The sequence below is a fragment of the Ambystoma mexicanum genome, chromosome 10 (assembly GCF_040938575.1).
Source record: "Ambystoma mexicanum isolate Mex_15411 chromosome 10, UKY_AmexF1_1, whole genome shotgun sequence".
NCBI classification, from domain to species: domain Eukaryota; kingdom Metazoa; phylum Chordata; class Amphibia; order Caudata; family Ambystomatidae; genus Ambystoma; species Ambystoma mexicanum.
In genome coordinates, this window is record NC_090932.1 from 1,270,432,079 (window position 1) to 1,270,448,214 (window position 16,136).

General features: G+C 46.7%; 1 protein-coding gene across 2 annotated transcripts in view; it reads left to right on the forward strand.

Annotated features, from left to right (window-relative positions):
• The window catches only part of RASAL1 (RAS protein activator like 1), a 1,443,380-nt gene that overhangs the window by 1,173,550 nt on the left and 253,694 nt on the right, over window positions 1–16,136 (forward strand). For both annotated transcript variants that reach the window (XM_069619245.1, XM_069619246.1), the window contains 2 exons: window positions 12,742–12,914; window positions 15,746–15,883. In XM_069619245.1, coding sequence (XP_069475346.1) covers window positions 12,742–12,914; window positions 15,746–15,883 — 311 coding nt within the window. The remainder of the gene's footprint in view (window positions 1–12,741; window positions 12,915–15,745; window positions 15,884–16,136) is intronic.

The window sequence follows — 16,136 nt, forward strand, 5'->3', positions numbered from 1 at the left end:
TACCAAAATACAAGAATGCCCAACAAGGGTTCTATAAAAATAGGATAACTTCACACATCTAATCAAAACGAACGACCTATCCCTGTATGCTCAACGCAGAGAATGCAGAAATGGGAATGAAGGGGCACTCTGGGTTTAAAGACAGTGGTAGCCAGGCAAACAGATTCTGCAGCAAATGTTCCAGTTCAACATTGTGTCTTACAAAGATAATGAGTGGTGTCTTAAATGTCAAAAAGCCCCTTCAAAGCAGGCTTTGGTAACAGAAACAATGTATCAATTCACATGCATTCCCAATACATACAGATTTGATGCAAACTGTAGACACAGTTGTTACAATAATTCCATGACACCACATTAAATGCATAATAGGATGGTATCCGCAATTTTCCGAAAGGTTTGAATGTTTTACCGATAATGTTGACATCTTTTAGCATATGTATGAATTAAACATTGGTCCACCTTAGGTAACGCACACACAGCAAGACAACACCTGAGGAGACATACTTTTCACGCACATTCAGCAAGACAACACCTGAAGAAGCACATTTTATTTACTTATACATACTTGGAACGAGTATACTGCAATCCTGTCTCAAAAGAGCTACTTTATTCTACCTAGAAAAGATATATGAGATAAATGACATGCATTGTATTCCTTTCCAAGATGACCGACCCATCTTATAAGATGGCATTGGCGCAGTACTCCATATTTGAATCACACGCAAATGTTTCCATGACCACCGGCTAGTTTACTTTAACAGCGATAGCGCCCACGTTACACCTCACTGCATCAAGCGGAACGTTTGCATTGGTACACAAGATCAGGACACGCTTGACCTAAGAGCGGTAAGCATTGCTTAACCATAGCTGTTGTTAAGCCATACCCATTTAGATTGACTATACCAGATCAGAACATTGCTTGAAACTACCTTGTTTTATCATTGGAGAATCTCAGCAGTATCCTGCATGGCTCGTACGAGTCACCGTAGGTCAGTCTGTCTTATTTACACTGTGCGAGCATGCAACATATTGTTAAAACTATGCATGAGAATGTATACAGATCCCCTGAGGATTTGCAGAATCACCAGAACATGGGTGTTTATTAAAGATAGACTGATAATTGAATATTCAAGTGCACTTATTAGGCTAACTGACATGAGTCAATAGAGAACAGTCATGAATTCAGGTTGTGATATAGACGACACACGATTACGAAAGAAGCAGGTAAATGGGATAACCGTAGTTGCAAGTGAGACACCAGCACATGTACATTTAGTGTTAGAAAACTATGATTAAGAGAACAGCATTATTAAACTGTGTTCTGACCATGGTTCACTTTATGGTCTCAGTTCTAGATGCATCATTAAGAGAATAGAATTATTATGCTTTGGTCTGATTTATTTACTCTTTATGATTTTCAATTAGTCTATGGGCCTCATTAGACGGATGGCGGTAATGGTTAACGGTCACCGTTAATGGTAATGGTGACCATTAACCATTACCGCCTTACTACGAGGTCCCTTAGCGGGTTGGTGCTTTAACGCCTGCTTTTTGCAGGCGTTAAAAACCAACCCGCTAAGGGACCTTGGTGCTAATTACGGCACCGCAAAATTGCGCTGCCGTAATTAGCACCTTCCCCATTCCCATTATGCCCTATGGGGCAAAAATGGGAATGGGGAAGGGCAGTGGTGGAAGGGGGAATTACCGCCCCGCCAACCTTGGAATGGGGCGGTAATTCCCCCTTCCACAAAGGCGGTGCCGGTATTTTACCGGCATGGACCAAGGTGCTAATAGCACCTTGGTCCATGTGCTAATACCGCCATCCGTGTAATGAGGACCAATATGTTGTTATTGTTTTGCACGTCTTGTGGCCCAATGTTTGATTTTGTACAAAATTGTTGGAGAACATGCTTGATGTTATGAAATGTAATGGCTTTTTTCTGGCAATGCTTTAGTAAAAATCGGGAGAAAGGTGCCCAAGGCCAGGGACATGATACAGTTGACTGACATGGATCAGATGAAGATCATAGACCCTGATGAAGGACTTTTTCAGTCCGAAATGCATTGGCACGATTAGCATCTGCACAAATAATCTTTGAGAATTAAAACTCTATGAAGCACAAACTACGGTTTATTCTTTATCAACAAAAGGACGTTGAACAATTCTTTAATTATAGGAATGACTGAACTAAATCCAACAACCATATAGTGGATAACAATATGTGCAACCCACACCGAAAGCTATACTGCCTAGGTCTCTCTATCTAGTGCTGGCAGGGTTCCCATCCCTTCTCGGAGGGAAATTGTGTAATGCAGCCCAGCCAGAGCTCCAGGATGGTCGGGGGTGATGTCCCTGCCCTTGGGCAGCTGCATCCCATGTGGGTTGACCGTCCCCAAGGGCAGCGTCATTCCCAGGGAACCGCAGCAGGTTTCCCTTCCTAGAGGGAAATGGTGTAATGCAGCCCAGACAGAGCTTCAGGATGGCCGGGGGTGATGTCACCAGCAATGGGTGCCTGTCTCTCATTTGGGTGGATAGCACCCAAGCTCAGGGCCAGTCCTGGGGAACCCTTGCAGGGTCCCTGTCCCTTCCTGGAGGGAAAAGGTGTAATGCAGCCCAACCACAGCTCCAGGATGGGCTTGGGGATGGTCGACCCACATGGGAGACGGGTGCCCAAGGCCTTCCCCCCAGACCATCCTGGATCTCTGGCTAGGCTGCATTACAGAATTTCCCCCTGGTAATGGATGGGGACCCTGCCGGGGCTCCCTGGGACTGCCACTGTGCTTGGGCATGGTCGACCCACATGGGAGACGGGTGCCCAAGTCCAGGGAAATCACCCCAATCCATCCTGAAGCTCTGGCTGGGATGCATTACAGAATTCCCCTTTGGAATGGATGGGGTCCCTGCCAGGACTCCCTGAGACTGTTGTTATGCTTGGGGATGGTTGACCCACATTGGAGACGAGTGCCCAAGGCCAGGGACATCACATAGACCATCTTGGAGCTCTGGCTGGGCTGCGTTACAGAATTTACCTCCAGGAAGGGATGGGGACTGTGCCGGGCCTCCCTGGAACCACCACTGGGCCTGGGGGCATTCAATCCACATGGCAGTCAGCCGCCCAAGGCCAGGGACATGACCCGCCACCACCCTGGGACTCTGGCTGGGTTGGGTTGCAGCTTCTCACTCTGGGAATGGCCAGTAACCCTGCCGAGGCTTGCTGGAACCGCCGCTGGGCTTGTGGACAGTGAACCCACATAAGGGACAGCCACCCAAGGCCAGGGACATCACCCCCGACCATCCTGGAGCTCTGGCTGGGCTGCATTACAGAATTCCCTCAGGAAGGAATCATCTTGTGACACGTGTGTCTGTCTTGCTTCGATACCATGCCTTCCTTAGATATGGTGTCAGAGTGGGATGTGGTTTAACTGATAAAAACTGAAATCCATGCTGATAATTGTCATACCATCAGAAGGGTAAAATAGAATCATTGAACATCTTGACTCTGCCCGTATATCCAGGCTAAAGGAGGTTGTTCTCTGTCAACTACGTATCCTGACTGGTCAACAAGATCTGTTCTTTAAAACTCAAGTATTATTAGACACCCTTCCTCTCTCCCACTATAATATACAACAGTGGGATCGAATAATACTGAAAGTTCAACCAGCCTTTACCTTTATCAGAGCTAGTGCCTTAAACCCCCCCCCACCCTCCCTCACTCCTGAACCTTTTCTTTTTTGGTACCCTATTGGCAGTCGTCGCGGGGCCATCAGGGTTAAAGACAACCTACCAAAGTCACTCCCTTTGGCAGAATCAGACTCAGAAGAATCAGATGACTTCAAAACTTTATCTGAGGCAGTTGAGGACTGTTTTTTTCTAATTCAGAAAAAACACAGAAAGAACCCTCACCCCACTTGAAGAAATGGCCGACCTGGCTAATGTCAAAGCCCAGTTGGTGGGCCATCAAATACTAGCTGAAGTTAGAATCCAAAAAAATCTAACAAAATTGGGTGAGTTGCAAACTAGACCACTACTGCCACAGAGGGTACATCGACCATACCTAGAAGGTGAAGATCTAGGGAATATTTTCTTGAATTTTGCACGCCTAGCCGCCGAACAACTAGGATGGGGAGAGAACTTTAAAAGGTTCTATTTGGCTCCTCTCTTGAGAGGTGTACTACAAACTGCATATCAGCTACTTAATCTTGCCCAGGGAGCCACCTTTTATCCATCAAAAAAGGATTGTAAAAAAGAGTGGGGCAAACTTAGTTTTGTATCGCCAGAAATTGAGGGCCATTAGATGAAACGCAGGAGAAACCCCCCTAGAAATGGGTGAACGTGTCACAAACACTGCAGCCCTTTGTATCAATAATAAATCCCTAGAAGAGTTAATAGAGATGTCCAGCCTAGAACTGTTAGCCAATTCCTTGCCCCTTTTTTGCAAAAAGCCGTCTTACAGCCAAGTCGACCTACCCTAGCCATGGCCATTGAAACTGCACAAAACCACTCAGATGCAGCTAATCACTTCCACTCGGCACATCGAGGGAAGGAACGGAAAGGTTACAAACGTATCCAACGACCTCAACCTTAGGTAGTAGAAAAACAAGGAGGGTTGTATAGAATCAAGACAGGGATACCAAAAGAAATGAAGAGACCTGACCCTAAAATCAAAGACGAAAGCAGAAGGGAGGAAATTAAAGGAAGCAGACCACCCCCTTATTGGCTTTCCTGTAGAAAAAGGTGGCATCTTGCCTGAAGGATTTAAGGGATGAACCGATGGAAATAGGCTGTTTAAAGGGCGAAGAGTGGGAAGAACCAGAAGAGGATTTAGAGACCTTTAGCATATGTTTATGTCAGTCGTCTGCTCACTTCATATCTGAAAAGGCTTGGGTGAATGGGAAGCAAGTAAAGGCATTAATTGACTAGGGTAGCAAACAAACTGCTACACGAGCTGACTTGGTCACATCAAAAGACCCCGAGAACGCTGCCCTACTTAGAGTTACCTGTGTACATAGGGACAATGAAGTATACCCCAAAATACCTGTACACATTAAAATCCGGTGTGAGTCCTGTTTAATTTCTTCAGCCATCATTCCGAGACTTGCTGAGGAAGTTATTATGGGTCGGCATTTCCCTACCTTTTCTACTCTCTTGCAGGAAACCCCACCTCCCTTTGGAGAATATTTACCCCAGAATTGCTGGCAGTCAACCTACTACTCCCAAAACTCTCCAATGTGGGACTGGGAAAAATCAGAACCCCACGGACCCCTTCAAGATATAAAGAACTTATGAAACCTGAGTCAACCATTAGAGACCAGTTCATAGGATACTTTAGAGAGAGCAATAAAGCCATTCAACCTCTACCTACATCGGCGTAAGAAAATCAATGAAATATGTGATAATTCCTTGACATATCTCATCCCTGTTCTCTTCCAGGTCTTAACAACGAAGAACCTGGATAAAAAAACAGGCATATGCAACTCGCATAGGGGAAGGGTATGTGAGAAACCTGAAGGTGTCTCACCCGCTAGTATCCGGGATATGGGATCCAGGTGGCCAGAACACGACCACCGTTTTTTGATCTAGTTCCTGGGGGTGGACCAGTGCAGGAGGCTCATCTGGATGAGGGATCCTCGGGAGTGGAAGTAGGACATTGAAGGGTATTCCCTTCCTAATAACACCTTTTTCCCATCCTACTAAGTAGGACACGTAGGAACTCAAACCCCCCTTCCCTTTCCCGATACAAACACTTTTTCACAGACATTCCAACATGAAAGAAAACGGACTAACACCTAAGCCGTGTAATTGACATGTCCCAACACAAGGGTCAGTTAGAGTCAGGCAATTACTGATAATTACACACACCTGACTTCCATCACACTTCCCCACATGGATAAAAGGCGGAGCATGGAAGCACACTCTGAGGGAGGCAAAACACCTGAGGAAGCAGCAGTTCTGAGATAGCGGTTTAACACAAGGAGAAAGACGGCGAGATCAGAAAGGGTTACAAGGAGTGAATTGCCCTTGGCCTTTTCAGCAAAAGGAAACCGTTACTTTCAAGAGCCCTCGAGGATAAGAAACATAAGGCCAGGAACTAATGCTGAAGTGAGGTGCATTGTTTGTCGAAGGTACAGAGAGCTCTCCCACATCGATAGCAGAGGCGGGGAGGAGAGATTGTGGCCGTAGTACTGTCCTTGGTTCCTGTAACAAAGCCGATCCAGTAACGTCAGCACAACCGGTGAGTCTGGGATACTGATTGTAGACTGGTCTGTGTTAGACCCAAGGTCGCAAGCGACAACGTTGTATGAACAAAGCTGCAAGGAACAAAGCATAAGGTGTATGTGATGAGTGACACAAATATAATTGAATATTCAAGGAGTAAGTAAACTTTTGAAACAGAATAGGTACCATAAAGAGTGGTCCAGCACCACGTGGGTGCTCATTCAAAAGTCTCTGTTAGGTATCCAACGGAGATTGTAAAATTGTGAACTGTGATTACAAAGAAGCAAGTGTGAACCCGACGGAGGTATGGTAAGAGAAAGCTTGGGGAAGGGAACCCCGCTTTCTGATGAGAGAGTAATTGTAAATTGTGAAGTGGAAGTGGTCCTGCACCGGGTCAAGCCAAATCCTGTGCACATTCCAAAGTCTTCGATATCAAAACTGAAGTTGGGATTTGTCCGAGCCCAGCTGAGGGTGACTAATTGTCAAAAGGAATCTGAGCCCGACAGAGGGGTGAACCGTGAGTCACCCGAGAGCTAATTGTAAAAAGGGATCTGAGCACAACAGAGGGAGATCTGGGGTGAAGAGTGAATCCTCCAAATTGAATACTTGTTAGAGGAAAAGAACTTTGTGTTTTGTTTTGATACATCAGGCCCTCTGAATCAAGAAACTAATAAGTAAAGAGACTTGGGCACAGAAGGCCCTGATGCTGGTACTGGAACTGTATCCTTGTGCCGAAGAACCAGAGTGTGTGCTATGCTCAAGTAAACTGCGTTGTCCTGTGCTGAAAACGTGGGGAAGGGAGGCCCACGGCCTTAACATCCTGACTTATTCTTTGTGAACATTTCTTTATTTTTCATGAACATTATCCTACACTATTTGTAAGTTAGCGGTAAGGATTGGCAATCGTTTTTTTAGTATAGGCCCTTTTTATGTTGACGAGACTCCACTAGGACTGTGTTATTATTATTTGATGGTCATAGCTTGCTCGCATCTTAGATTTAGGTTTAGATAGGCGTTTATCACAGTGTTGTAAAAGTTCAATAAACATCCTTGAACTGTGGTCACTTGTGTCTGTCTTGTTTCAATACCATGCCTTTTTTACAGGGGCGAGAATATTCTGATACAGAGTCTCCCCTTGAAAGGGGAGAGTTTATTCAGCTATAAGGCCTCCCCAAGGGTTAGAGATTATTCTGCTACAGAGATTCCCCCTTTAAGGGGGAGAATGTATTCTGATACAAAATCTCCCCTTCAAGGGGGAGAGTTTATTCTGCTACAGAATCTCCCCCATCAAGAGGAGAGTTTATTCTGACACAGCGTCTGACCTTCAAGGGGGAGTGTTTATTCTGCTACAGAATCTCCCCCATCAAGAGGAGAGTTTATTCTGATACAGAGTCTCCTTTTTCAAGGGGGAGAATTTATTCTGCTACAGAGTCTCCCCTCCAATGGGGAGAGTTTATTTTGACACAGCGTCTCCCCTTCAAGGGTAAGAGTTTCTTCTGGTACAGAGTCTCTCCTTTCATGGGGGAGAGTTTATTCTGCTACAGAGTCTCCCCCTTCAAGGGGAGAGTTTATTCTGATACAGAATCTCCCCTTCAAGGGGGAGAGATTATTCTGGTACAGAGACTCCCCTTTCAAGGGGGAGAGTTTATTCTGGTACAGAGTCACCCCCATCAAGGGGGAGAGTTTATTCTACTACATAATCTCCCTCATCAAGGGGAGAGTTTATTCTTATACCAAGTCTCACCCTTCAAGCGGGAGAGTTTATTCTGGTACAGCGTCTCCCCTTTAAGGGTGAGAGTTTATTCTGATACAGAATCTCCCCTGTCAAGGGGGAGAGTTTATTCTGATACAGTCTCCCCTTTCAATGGGGAAAGTTTATTCTGACAGGGGCAGAGTGTATTCTGATACAGAGTCTCCCCTTTCAAGGGTAAGAGTTTATTCTGCTTCAGAGTCTCCCCCATCAAGGGGGAGTTTTTTCTGGTACAGAATCTCCCCCATTAAGGGGAGTGTTATTCTGATTCAGAGTCTCCCCTGTCAAGGGGAAGGGTTTGTTCTGATACAGAGTCTCCCCTTCAAGGGGGAGTGTTCATTCTGATACAGAGTCTCCTCTTTCCAGGGGAGAGTTTATTCTGCTACAGAGTCGCCCCATCAACGGGGAGAGTTTATTCTGCTACAGAATCTCCCCCTTCAATGGGGAGAGTTTATTTTGACACAGCGTCTCCCCTTCAAGGAGCAGAGTTTATTCTGGTACAGAGTCTCTCCCATCAAGGGGTGGGGGGGGAGTTTATTCTGCTACAGAATCTCCTCCATTAAGGGGGGGAGTTTATTCTGATACAGAGTCCCCCCTTAGAAGGGGGAGAGTTTATTCTGCTACAGAGTCTACCTTTTCAAGGGGGAGAGTTTTTTTGCTACAGAGTCCCCCCTTCAAGGGGCAGAGTTTATTCTGCTACACAATCTCCCCCATCAAGGACAGAGTTTATTCCGGTACAGAGTCTCCCCTTTAAAAGGGAAAGTTTATTCTGATATTGAATATCCCCGTCAAGAGGGAGAGTCTACCTTTTCAAGGTGGAGAGTTTTTTCTGCTACAGAGTCTCCCCCTTTGTGGCCTGCGTTTCCAGGGTTGTTGCTGTTGTGGCTACTTGTGCGTTAGCTGCCTCTGTGCCTTTTTTGCTATGGTGTCCCGCTGTGTCCCGCCTCATGCTTGTGTGTGGAGCCGAGGGTGAGAGGGGAACGACTGCAAGTGTATATCAGGCCCATCTTGGTGCGCACGTTTATCACGCTATTTGGTTGTTATATCTGGCTGGTCTAGCCTTTTTTTCTTTTTTTTGGTTAGAATTATTTTGTGCTTTGTTTGGCCCTGATAATGTTGAGTACCAGAGTGCTAAAGCCTAAAACTGAGGGATTTTGACTTTATTACCAGCACCAGCAATGCGTTATTGAGGACTTTTTTTACTGGTAGGGCGCTGTAATTGGGGCTTTTTTTGCTGGTCAGGTGGGTGCCCCACCATCAAACCTGTGGTCGGCCGGTTCGGTGAAGTGCTGGTATCCACAAATACCAGCACTTTTTTACCAGACCTAGAATGAGCCCAAATGCCTCCACATGACAGTCTGCATTTAAGGAATGAGGTCAATAAGGACATACAGGGCACTTTGACTATTCCAGTGATAAATCCAGGCCTGGAAAAGGAGAAAGCTGCTCACCAAAAGGTCTTGGGTGGTTTACCAGAGGAAGTACTGGCTGATAGTCAAGTCGGAGCTTGTGATCGAATCTCCCAAACTGTGAGCACAGTACTGCAATTCCCACTGCTGAGTATGGAAAGTGTTATTGCAGATATTGTTGCTTTGTCCAGCAATGAACATAAGGGCTCGAATAAGGGCTCAAAAGAAGGCCTGAAGGGTCCTGCAAGTTGGCAATATATTAAAGAAAATATTATACAGGATCTCAATCAATGTAAAACCTGGTCTGATTTTACTACCTGGGTTGATTCCTTTTGACGAGACTATTTCACAACTGCCCTCTGATATGATTGATAAAGCTCTCAATTAAATCCAGTGGACTTTCAGGAGCCTAGCATTATGACAGACGTAGCATGTCAAACCAGCTAGTCCGAAGACATCACTATATCGTCTGTTCCCCAGGAAACTACTGTACATCAGTCTGTGGCCATCTGCTTGGCATCTTGTTCCACCTCGGGATTGATAGCTATTGCCCCTTCAGGAAGTACTTTGTTATCCCCCCAAAAATCTTTGGGTGTAGCTAAATCTACATATAACCTGGTCATCTTGCCGTTTGGACAAGATATCCGTGTAAAGAAGGCATGTATGCAGCAGGTAACTGACCCTATCTTGAGAGGTTTTGTGATGGATCGAAGAAACATTGGGCCCGATTCATGAATAGTGTGCATATATCCTGCAATGCCCATGCGCCGAGAACGACTGCGTGACCCTGCGCCCAGACGTTTTTCTGCGCGCTCTGTGTATTCATGCAATTGTTCGCCCAAAGTAACAGTATACCAATCCGCAGCCAGAACACCCCCGACATGCCCCGACACAAAGCAAAAACAGCCAGAAACAGCTACCTTTGCTTGCTCACAGGGCATGAATACATGCTCCCGTAAAACAGTGTGTGGGGGCCCCCGCAAGAAGGCCTGTATCTCGCGACCCCTGCGTGGGGTCCCCCATAACTGTTCCTGCACCCTACTACACTGTGTAAGCACACACCTAACTCAGACCGGAACCCTGCCTGCGTACACGCACCCCTGAATCCGATACCAGATCATACCTTTTTTCAGCGATTCCTATGCACAAGTCTATGTACGCCTGTCTTTGGGTGGCGGATCGAATGTGGGCTTTGCATGGCCATTACCCTGCCGAGAGGTTGCACGGTTGGATCCATGAATACGTGTCATCTGGCACAATAGTGGGTGTGCAGGGGACGGCCGGTAGGCCGTCCCTCATAAAAACCCACATTTTCCCTTGTTCTTCCTCATTTTTTTAGTTCCTCCCCCTTCCCTGCCCTCTGTGCAAGCCACAGCCATGCTCTGCATGCTGTCTCATGCAAGGCACTCGTCCGCTCACAGAGACGTGCCGAGATTGTGCGAAGTCCACGCAAGGTACGAAAAAGTGCTGCACAGTCGATTCCATGAATCGACATACAGGATTTGGCATGTAAATAAACCAGAACGGACGGAATCCAGAGGGCGCTGAGAAACAGCTCTCTTTTGTTTATGATCTAAGGCTGGTCATGGTGTGTTAGAGCCCGAGATCTTCGACTCTTGGGGAGGGTGCAAATCAAAGACTAGTGCACTGAGAATGACACTAACTGTATTGGTATAGGTTGCAGCCAGACTAATTTGCCTTCCTTTTTGAGGCTATATAATAATGTGAATGGAGCTTCATCGGCTTCCAAGTTAATGCTTACACTGTATTGATGTTTTCTTTTTTCCTGACTTTTTAGTATCTCTGACATATGTTTGGGTATTTTGTGTTGTGTGATGTTTGTTTAGTTGTTATCACCTCTATGGCCATTAGCTTATGTGTTGGCGATTTATAAATACATTTTTAAAACATGTTTTTCATAGTTCTCCATTTGTCTCACTTTCTATGTGCACCACACTCTTCCCATCTCACTCCCTATTTGTGTTCGTTTCTATTTGTCCCTCTCCCCACACTCCCACTCCGTTCTGTATTTTTTTCTGAACTTGGCTTTTGGAACATGGCATGCTGAAACATCGCATTGATTCTAACCAGAATCTCAGTATTATAGTTTGCTCTTAAGTCACTAACTTTAAATTTTATCTTGTCAACCTAATGCAACCATCTTTCAAAGAACCTCATCAATCACAAACTGTTTTTGGCCTGTTTCGACAACAGTATTGTGGTGTGCAAAAGTTGCCAGGCTTCGAGAACACCCAATATTTGCAGGTCAGGCACGATGAGATTCAATTATTTGCCAAGGATCATACACTTTGTTTAAGCGGTTAAACTGGGATTCTTTCACTCAAACTTCCACTTTGTTGTTATACATACTGATAAGAAAATGTGAATATCCATATAAAAGCAGACTTTTTGTTGTTGTAGAAATCATAGATATAAACTAAGCTATATAAGAGGGGATTTTTATTATTGCTCGCTTTTGTCCAATAATAAGGGGTATAGTTGGTAGGTAATGGTAGCTGTGTGTAGGCTTTTAGTCTGAAATGTTTCATCGCAATTCCAATCACTTAAACATTTACAAACAGGCACTGTTAATAACGAAGATTTTATTTTAAGTGATTGCCGAGGCTTTCTTGGGGAGGTGCTGGTGCAGGGGTGTCCCAAATAAATTAATCTGTTCTCTACATGAAAGCTCTCAAGGGACCTCATAGGTACCATGTGGAGCCTAATTAGTGGGTTTGGGGCTCCTTTTGTTGCGCAGGGTGGGCCCTGAAGGCGACATTATGGGTACTGCGGTTGGCGGAGTGAGGAGGCGGGCGAGGGCAAAGGGCTGCAGAAGCCAAGTCCTTCATTGAGATTCAGGTAAAAGAATTATATTTTCATCTTGCCCCATAGGTGTGTACCGGTACTCTCCTTCAAGCTTTGAGAAGTTCAGGAACTTATGTTGCAAAAAATAAGAAGTGCAAGTACAATGGCCTGTTAGGGCCACCCCATTTAAAGCACCGACTGTAGGTGAGGGGGCACCCAAACATCATTTCGAAATAGGCCGCAAAGACCCTCCCGTATCTCCAACCGGCCCTGGTCAAGTGATGTGTGGCATGCACAGGGATGGTAAAGGAAACGACGGGGTCGGAGCTAGGGCTTGCTTTCTTGGTGAAATATTGGTTTGACCCTTCGATCCCTAGTCATGAATTATTGGTGGAGACTGTTCCACCCGTGCCCACAGAAAGTGATGCCTCTGGCCACTAGTCAGAAGGGTAATTATCCTATGCCTAATAAGTTTCACTGACCAGCATCCATACACTTGTATGCTTATGGGCAGGCGATGTCCCCAATCTAACACTTGTCTTTTTGTCTGGATGTGGCAGTGAGTGAGCTACAGCAGAGGGCGCTCTTCCATCCCTCAGTGACCATCAAGGAAGGATACCTCCATAAGCGGAAGGCCGAGGGCGTGAACCTGGTGACCCGCTTCACTTTCAAGAAGCGGTACTTCTGGCTGAGCAGCGAGACGCTGTCCTACTCAAAATCCCCCGACTGGCAGGTAAGGTGGACTGAAGGAGTGGAGTTGACTTTCTTAGGGTCAACGGGGCTGTGATACTGGGGACATCTCAACTTGATTTTGCGGAGGATAGAGCCCATGACACTTGTACTGGTAGAGCTCAGCTTAGTGATGGTGGAACCCGTGAAACCACAGTACTGAGGGGATCTCAACACGTTGTCAGTGGGGTATGGCCCATGACACTGCAGTACTGGAGAGATCTCAACACGCAGTTGGCGGGGTAGGGCCCATGACACTGGAGTACTGGGGAGATCTCAACATGGTGTCAGTGACAAAAGGACCCATGACACCGCAGTACTGGGGAGATCTGAACACAGTGTCGGTGAAAGCAGGACCCATGATGCTAAAGTACTGGGGCGATCTCAACATGGTGTCAGTGAGAGCAGGACCCATGACACTGCAGTACTGGGGAGATCTCAACACGGTGTCAGTGGGGTAGGGCCCATGACACTGCAATGCTACTTGTCAGTAATCAGCAGGTGAACATCAAAGCTATAGAACTGGGGAGAACTCGGCTCAGGGTCAGTGACGGTAGTACTAATGATACTGCAGTAATATCAAGACAGCAGTGTGATATCAGTGAGGGTAGCGCCCGAGGCACTGAAGTACTGGGGAGAGCTTAGCTTGTTGCCATTGAGAGTAGGACCCTTGATGCTGTAGTACTATGCAGAGTATTTGATGTCAGTGGGACTCGGAACAGTGACACTGGTGTATTGGCGAGCACTCAGCTGAGTTTCAATGATGGTAAGACTGATGACACAGCACTGCTGTGGAGAACTTGGCTTGGTGCCAGTGAGAGTAGGACCCATGTCGCTGTAGCGCTAGGGAGGTGACTTGGCAGCAGTGAGCTGAAAACAGTGTTCCTGTAGTACTAGCGAAAACTCATCTTGATATCAGTAGGGGTAAGGCCCTTGAGGTGGTCCTACTGGGGGAGAACTCCACTCGGTGGCAGTGAGACTGCAGCAAATGTAGCAGTAACACTGGGGAGAGCTCTACTTGTTGTCAGTGAGTTTGAAGCTAATGAGGTTATAGTGGTAACAAGGAATGTGGATCCAGTTTGGCCGTAGTAGAGGGGAAAGCTTACATTGGTCATTCAGGAAACCACTTTTACATGTTTATTTGGTGTAAGGTGAGATACACCAGCTGAGGTAATATGAGTCAGGGACAGAGATTCTAGCTGCTTTCTTTGAGTTGGCTTTGGCTCTGGTGGAGTTGCCAGATGACGTCCTCCAGGCCAGAGATCCATACTCCACACATGAGCTTTGCTTTCACCTTAGTTTCACTTCAGTCTGTTTTATTCCATTGAAGTGATCCAAAACCACAACTCCCAGCAGGCAATTGATGGGAATTGAAAGACTAGTGCTGGGACGTGTCCCTCCTGACATGGAGTCATCTGGCAACCCTGTGCTCTGGAAAGGGGGTTATGTCAAGCTGATGGTGCCTTGTCTGCCTGTGTCTGGTGAGCCAAGTGTGCCCCGAGATGATAGTGCTCTTGCTTGGTGCCTCTTCAAGCTGCTTCTGCCTTAGCTGGGTGCGTCTTTTTGAACTTGGAGTGCTCTGGCGTTCTCCTTCACATGAGCTGACAGTGCTCTGGTTTGGTGCTTCCTGCGACTTTAGAGAACTCTTGGTAGGCACTTTGCATGAGCTGGTAGTGTTCTGGCTGGGTGCTTGCTTTGAGCTGTTTGTGCTCTGGCTGGGTCCTTGACAAGATCTGATAGTACTCTGGCTGGGTGCTTCCTTTAGTTTAATAGTGCTCTGGCTGCCTGCTTCCTTTGGGATGAGAGTACTCTGGTTCTGCTCTGGTTGGGTGCTTCATTTGGGGTGATAGGGTTCTAGCTGTGTGCTTCACATGTACAGAACTACTCTAACTGGGAGCTTCTTTGAGCTGGGATTACTCTTGTTGGTTCTTTAAGCTAACAGTGTTCTGGCTGAGGGTTTCCTCAACAAGTGATGTGACTGAGTGCATCTTACTGGTAGTGCTCTGGCTGGCAACTTCTTTTGCGCTGACAGTGCTCTGGTTGAGTGCTTTCTGTAAGCAAAGAGGACTCTGGTTAGGTGCTCAGTAAGAGCTTCTAGCGTTCTAGCAGGGTGCTTCCTCCGATCTGAGAGTTATCTTGGTAGGTGCTCTGCATGAGCTGGTAGTGTCCTGGCTTGTTGTTTGCTTTGAGCTGTTTGTGCTCTGAATGGGCCCTTCACAAGATCTTATAGTGCTCTGGCGCTTGCTTCCTTGGAGCGGACAGTGCTTTGGCTGAGTACTTTCTGTAAGCAAAGTGGGCCCTGGTTAGGTGCTCCGTTCGAGCTGCTAGTGTTTTGGCTGTGTGCTTCCTTTGGGCTGATAGTGCTTATGCTGGCTGTTTAGTTTGAGCCTTCCTTTGACAGTGCTCTGGTTGGTCGCTTTCTTTGAGCTGAGACTGTTGTGATAGGTGGCCTCTTTGTAGGGAGTTGTGCTCTGAAAGGAAACCTGCTCTGAATTGAGAGTGATATAGCTGGGTATTTCCTTTGAGCTGAGAGCCCAGTACAGAGGCCTCCTATGCCTGCGGGCAGACCTATGCGCTGGTTCTTCACTATATGAACTGATAGCGTTGGCTGGTCCAATGAGCTGAGTGTGTACTGGCTACCAGGCCCTATGAGCTGAGAGTACTCTGGTTGTGGGCCTTGTCTGAGCTTAGAGTGCTATGGCTGGGCGCGTCACTTGAGCTGAGGGTGCTCTGGTCGTGGGCCTTGTCTTAGTTTAGCGTGCTATGGCTGGGCGCGTCACTTGAGCTGAGGGTGCTCTTGATGGGTGCCTCCTTTCATCATGTGTCTCGTTGCAGGTGCGGTCATCCATCCCAGTGAAGCGGGTCTGTGCAGTGGAGCGAGTGGATGAGAACGCCTTCCAGCAACAGCACATGATGCAGATCATAACTCAGGACAACGAAGGCCTCCCCCACACCATGTACATCCAGTGTAAGGTAAGATGGTCATTGGGATGAAGGATTGCATACCCTAATAGGAGCGTGAACAGAGACCCGAGATCGCATTACACAACCTGGTAGTGCTGGAAATGGAAGCACTGAACTACTCTGGGAATCCACCAGAAGGCAGGAGCGATGGAGGCGGGACTAGGAATGGATTAAAGGCAGTCATGTTATAGACCTTTAAAAAGTGTTAAAGCGACAGAGTTAAAATAGCTCCATTTCATTACAAGTTTGCCGGTATCGTGCC